The 6,463-nt window shown below is 58.2% G+C and overlaps 1 protein-coding gene across 1 annotated transcript; it reads right to left on the reverse strand.

Moving 5' to 3' along the window:
* Positions 1-4,098: 4,098 nt before the first annotated feature.
* JUNB (JunB proto-oncogene, AP-1 transcription factor subunit) lies at positions 4,099-5,960 on the reverse strand. Its single transcript, XM_003941736.4, has one exon. It carries the CDS (start codon positions 5,639-5,641, stop codon positions 4,598-4,600), a length of 1,044 nt encoding a protein of 347 aa, XP_003941785.1. The 5' UTR covers positions 5,642-5,960; the 3' UTR covers positions 4,099-4,597.
* Between the last annotated feature and the right edge of the window lie 503 nt (positions 5,961-6,463).

Below are 6,463 nucleotides of genomic sequence, written 5' to 3' on the forward strand. Positions count from 1 at the left end.
CTTCGGCTTGGGAAACTGACTCTGTAGTTGCGCATCATTGCCACGCGGTGGCGGTATTATCACATACTCAGTGCCTGCTCTCCTCCCTTGCCGAGGGGTAGGGAATGCTGTTTGTCCCTTGCAAATCCCAGGATGCCCTACATCCAGAAATCTAGCCTTGCAAGGCAGCGCCCACATCTTGTCCACAGTCAGCCTGGATTCAAATGCCGATTAAGAGCTGTGATCGCCTCTGGATCTCTTCAGCAGTAAAAAGGAACTGCAACCCCAAATCACCATACGCGTGGTATAAGTTAAAGGAGATGTTATGTGAAGCTCAGGGCCCAGGCCCCTGTGTGGGGCCCAGCTCCTACTAAGACGGATTCCTCGAGCTGGAAGGAACCCAGCCTGGCCTAGTCTTATGGGGAAGAGGGTGGGTACCTAGTCTTAAGAGCGGAACCAAGATTGAGAGCCTGAGCGATGTGCAAAGTCCCTGCTGTGAGCTCTGCCCCACCTCACCCTGGAAAGGTTGACTCTCTGCCCCTGGGGTGGGAGGGTGGCATTTAGGTTACGAGACAGGTATTAGTAACAAGGCAGGGATCCCAGAGGTGCAGTTTAATACTTTATTCGTTCAGGCAAGTAGTTCTGCTACTCTATGCCCTAATTTCCTTCTACAGACTAGGACTAACATGCTCATTTAATCCACAGATCCACTATTAATGCTGGTACCTCACCTAATACCCTCTCAGGTTCACACATTTCCCTTGGAATTGACACTCCTCCCCAAGTCCCTGCTCAGTCTCCCTTGACATCTGCCCTTTTCACTCTATTCCAGACAGGCTGGGTTCCTGATGTTCTTTCACAGGCTGACCTGGCTACAGGAATTTTGCCAAGTAAGAGCTGCTCCCAGCTGGGTGCGGTGGCTTACGTCTAATCCCAACACTTTGGGAGGCTGAGGCAGGCGGACCACTGGCCAACGTGGTGAAACCCTGTCTCTACTAAAAATAAAAAAAATTAAGGGTAGGCATGGTGGCTCATGCCTGCAATCCCAGCACTTTGGGAGACAGAGGCGGCCGTATCACAAGGTCAAGAGATTGAAAACATTCTGGCCAACATGGTGAAATCCCATCTCTACTAAAAATACAAAAATTAACTAGGTACAGTGGCTTATGCCTGGAATCCTAGTGCTTTGGAAGGCCAAGAGGGGAGGATTGCTTGGCCCAGGAGTTTGAGACCAGCCTGGGCAACATAGCAGACCCCATCTCTACAAAAATAAACAAAATTAGCCAGGCCTAATGGTGTGTGCCAGTAGTTCTAGCTAGTTGGGAGGTTGAAATGAGAAGATCTCTTGAGCACAGAAGGTCTAGGCTGCAGTTAGCTAGGCAGGCAGATCACCTGAGGTCAGGAGATCAAGATCAGCCTGGCCAACACGGTGAAACCCCGTCTCTTCTAAAGATACAAAAATTAGCTGGGCATGGTGAAAAATAAAATGGCTGGGCACAATGGCTCATGCCTGTAATCTCAGCAGTTTGGGAGGCTGAAGCGGGTGGATCACAAAGTCAGGAGTTCAAGACAAGCCTGGCCAAGATGGTGAAAGGCTGTTTCTATTAAAAATACAAAATGTAGAGCCGGGCGCGGTGGCTCAAGCCTGTAATCCCAGCACTTTGGGAGGCCGAGGCGGGTGGATCACGAGGTCGAGAGATCGAGACCATCCTGGTCAACATGGTGAAACCCCGTCTCTACTAAAAATACAAAAAACTAGCTGGGCGTGGTGGCGCGTGCCTGTAATCCCAGCTACTTAGGAGGCTGAGGCAGGAGAATTGCCTGAGCCCAGGAGGCGGAGGTTGCGGTGAGCCGAGATCGCGCCATTGCACTCCAGCCTGGGTAACAAGAGCGAAAACTCTGTCTCAAAAAAAAAAAAAAAAAAAGAAAAAATACAAAATGTAGCCAGGTCCAGTGGCAGGAGCCTATAATCTCAGCTACTTAGGCAGCTGAGGCAGAAGGCTTGAACCTGGGGGTCAGAGGTTGCAGTGAGTTGAGATAGTGCCACTGCACTCCAGCCTGGGTGACAGAGTGAGACTTTGAATAAAAAAAAAAAAAAAAAAATCTTCCCTCTGATGCTGTTGTTACCCAGGATTTTCTCAGGGCACCACTTCTTCAAATCTGTTCAAAAGTAACAGCCAGGAGCAGTGCCTCATGCCTGTAATCCCAGCACTTTGGGAAGCCGACACGGGCAGATCACCTGAGGTCAGAAGTTCAAGACCAGTCTGGCCAACATGGAGAAACCCTGTCTCTACTAAAGATACAAAAATTAGCCAGACATGGTGGCAGGCACCAATAATCCTAGCTACTCTGGAGGCTGACACAGGAGAATCCCTTGAACCCCACTGGCAGAGGTTGCAGTGAGCTGAGATCCCACCACTATACTCCCGTGTGGGCAACAGTGCAAGACTCCATCTCAAAAAAAAAAGTCACTGCAAGACAAGTGTGGTGGCAGCCGGGCGTAGTGGCTCACGCCTGTAATCCAAGCACTTTGGAGGCCAAGGCGGGCAGATCACCTAAGGTCGGGAGTTCAAGACCAGCCTGACTAACAGGTGAAACCCCGTCTTTAAAAAAAAAAAAAAAAAAAAAAAAGAGTGTGTGTTGCCTTATACCTGGAATCCCAGTGCTTTCGAAGGCCAAGGTGGGAGGATTGCTTGACCCAGGAGGAGTTCAAGACCAGCCTGGGCAACATAGCAGACCCCATCTCTACAAAAATAAACAAAATTAGCCAGGCCTAATGGTGTGCACCTGTAGCTCTAGCTAGTTGGGAGGTTGAAGTGGGAGGATCTCTTGAGCACAGAAGGTCTAGGCTGCAGTTAGCTATGATTCCACCACCGCACTGCAGCCTGGGCAACAGGGCAAGACCCATCTCTAAAATGCAAAAAAGAAAAGTGGCCTCATTAAAGGTCCATGTTTCCACTCCATTCTGCAAAGCAACTTGCCTCCCGACTCTACCACTGCCACCTTGACCTGCTTTTGTTTTTTTTTCCTCTTCCTAGCACTTACCACCACCTCCGAAGAACCATGTTTCCTTGTTTATTTATTGTCTTGTCTGGAGTGGTCCAGGCAGTGTCTCCAGTGTGTAGTTGTTCTAGGCATGGTATAAATGAATTGATGAAGTGTCTGTTCCACGCACCCTACTGCCTGTCTGGTTCTCTGCCTGTTTTTCTCCACTGCTCTGGGGGCTTCCAGCTCCGAACCGGCCAGACTCCCTCCAGGCATGCCAGCAGCACCCGCACCCCCATCCCCACCCCTAAGCGTCCCAGCTGCGCGGGAGGGAGCCCAGCGCGGGGGCGGTGGCGGCGCCCAGCGGCCCAAGCAGCCGCCCCGGCAGGACCAGACCTGGCAGTCGCCCCGCTCCTGGCCTGGCACCCGGGAGGGGAAACTGGCAGGCGGGCGCCGCCCTTCCTGGCGGGGGTGGGGGTAGAGGGGACGGCGTCGGCAAAGCAGCCGAGGCAGCAACAGCCCTCCGCCCCGGTCAGGTCAGACAGAGGGGGCGTGGGCGCGGCAGGGCCCAGGCGCCAGTGTCTTGAGAGTGGCACAGGGGTGGCTCCCGGGGCCCAGGAGCGCTGCCCGCCCACCGCGGCCGCTCTGGACCCAGGCCTGGGGCTTTCCGTGCCCGGGCAGCCGTCTGCCCGGGAAAATCCCGGCCCCCTTCCCGGCGCCGCGGCCCTGCCCGGCAGAGCGGGGGAGGGGATTCCCGGAATCTGCCCAGAGACCGCGGTGGCGTCACTGGGCAGAATGGGTCCTTGTATGGGCAGCGCTTCCGCCGCGTCAGCGGGGAAAGCCCCGGCGCGCGCGGCTGGGCGGGGCCGCGCCTGCGCACTCCGCGTCTCGCGCAGAGCTCCCTGCCTTCAGCTACTGGGCTCCCGGATCGCGTCCCGCGCCCCAACCATCCAACCCTGGAGATCAGGGGGCGCGTGTAGGGTGGGACTCCTGGGCGGACCACAAGATGCCTGCGCAGAGCCGAAGAGGGGGACACATACAGGACCGAGCCGCTTACAGCACTGAGCTGGGGCAAACCATTGCTTTTTTTTTTTTTCCTCCGCCCTCCCAGCTTGGAAAAAAAGACAACAGAAATTAATAAAGAACCAATTTTTTTTTTACTTAAATAGATTCAATAAAAAGAACAAACACACACACAAACACAAACACGTCTTAAAATAAACTCTTTAGAGACTAAGTGCGTGTTTCTTTTCCACAGTACGGTTCAGAGAGGGGAGGGCAGGGGGCGGGGGTCCCCTTCCCAATGTCCCCGTGGGCTTGAGTACCGGGCGGCGGGGCCAGCTCCGCCGCGATCGCCCCCTTCTCCCCTCCCTGTTAAATACACAAATATATTATATTCAATATGAATCGAGTCTGTTTCCAGCAGAAAAAAACATACAAAAAAAAGTGGAACGGGGGGCTTGTAAACGTCGAGGTGGAAGGACTGGGCACAGGGCGGGAGGGCCGGAGTCCAGTACGGTTAGCGGCGCCCCCAGGTCCCAGGGTAGGTGCCCACCGCCCGCCCCCTGGACCCCAGTGGGAGGCGTGCGCCCAGCCGTCCAGCGAGGGGGTGTCCGTAAGGGGGCAGGGGCGCTCAGAAGGCGTGTCCCTTGACCCCAAGCAGCAGCTGACAGCCGTTGCTGACGTGGGTCATGACCTTTTGTTTGAGCTGGGCCACCTGCTCCCGGAGGAGGCCGGCGGTACTCGACAGCCCCGCGTTCTCGGCCTTGAGCGTCTTCACCTTGTCCTCCAGGCGCGCGATGCGCTCCAGCTTCCGCTTCCGGCACTTGGTGGCCGCCAGCCGGTTCCGCAGCCGCTTGCGCTCCACTTTGATGCGCTCTTGGTCTTCCATGTTGATGGGGGACACCGGCGGCGTGGCGTCCCGGCTGCGCGCCTCGGGCACGGTCTGCGGTTCCTCCTTGAAAGTGGAGGCGCCGCGGCCCAAGCCCAGCTGCGCCGGGTGGCCACCGGCAAAGGGCGGCGCGTGTGGGAGGTAGCTGATGGTGGCCGTCGGGTACGAGCTCCCAGTCCCGACGGCAGCCCCGGCGCCTCCCGAGGACGCAGAGGCTGGGGAGTAGCTGCTGAGGTTGGTGTAAACGGGAGGTGGCTCCGGGCCGGCGTAGACGCCCCCGGGCCCAGCCGGGGGCCCACCGCTAGCGCCCAGGGACACGTTGGGGGGTGTCACGTGGTTCATCTTGTGCAGGTCGTCCAGGGCTTTGACAAAGCCGTCGGCGAAGCCCTCCTGCTCCTCGGTGACGCCTCCCCCTGCGCCCCCCGCACCCCCACCGCTGCCACCCCCGCGGGGGTAAAAGTACTGTCCTGGGGGTGTAGGCGTCGTCGTGATCACGCCGTTGCTGTTGGGGACGATCAGGCGTTCCAGCTCCGAAGAGGCTAGCTTGAGAGACGCGCCGGTGTCCGAGCCCTGACCAGAAAAGTAGCTGCCGCCACCGCCGCCCTCTGGGCCGGATCCCCGAGCCCCAGGCGCTTTGAGACTCCGGTAGGGGTCGGCCAGGTTGAGCGCCAGGCCCGGTTTCAGGAGTTTGTAGTCGTGTATAGAGAGGCCACCGGGGGCCCGGCCGTATGCCGCAGGAGTGTACGAGTCGTCGTGGTAGAAGGGCTGTTCCATTTTAGTGCACATCCGGGCGGCCCAGGCGGTCGGGGGAGGGTCCCTGCGGGGCCGCCCCGGGCCTCGCTGCAGCGAGCGCCGCGCTCTCCGCTGCGGTGGCCGGACTGGGTACCTGGTCGCGCGTTCTCGGGGGCTGGCGCGGGCGAGAAGCAGCCAGCCGGAAGCTGTACGCAAAAGCTGTCAGGCTTCCCGAGCCCCCCTCGCCCTCTTCGGCGCGCTAGCTTTCCTGGAGTCGTTTCCCCCAGCTCCCAGTTCCCAGCTCCCTGCTGGCTCCGAAGCTGGCCCGGCCGCTCTCAAGGTCCCAGCCGCTCAGCCTGAGCCACACGCCTTTATACAGAAGCTAGTCAGCCACGGAAGTGCGCTCTGATTGGCCGTCGCCGGAGCCGGGCCCCCGCGCCCCCCTCCTCGAGCGTGGGGAAGGGGAGGAGGCGGCTCGCGTCACTGTCAGGAAGCGCGTGTCCTTGTAAACAGCGGCCACGGGCCGGGTGGCTCGGCGGGGCTGCAGGGGGAGGGGCTCAAAGGACCCCGGGGTACGCGTGGAAGGAGGTGCTGAGGGGCCGGGACACATGAGTGAGGGGTTTCGGGGAGGAGGGTAATTTCCCTCGAGTCCACTGGGACAAATACCAGGACCTGGTACGGAGCAAATGGGGTGGAGATCCCAGAGTGTGCGAAGAAACCCCTGAGGTACCCAGAGCAGGAGAGGGGTGGAAGGACTGACAATTCGTTGGGAGACCCCAAAAAGCAGGAATGAGGGTTACGCACGATAAATCGGGAGGGGTAAGGAGGCACCTGACACAGGAATTGACTGGGGGGTCCCAAGCACAGAGGGATGGA

This window comes from Saimiri boliviensis, chromosome 14, assembly GCF_048565385.1.
Source record: "Saimiri boliviensis isolate mSaiBol1 chromosome 14, mSaiBol1.pri, whole genome shotgun sequence".
Classification (NCBI taxonomy): Eukaryota; Metazoa; Chordata; class Mammalia; order Primates; family Cebidae; genus Saimiri; species Saimiri boliviensis.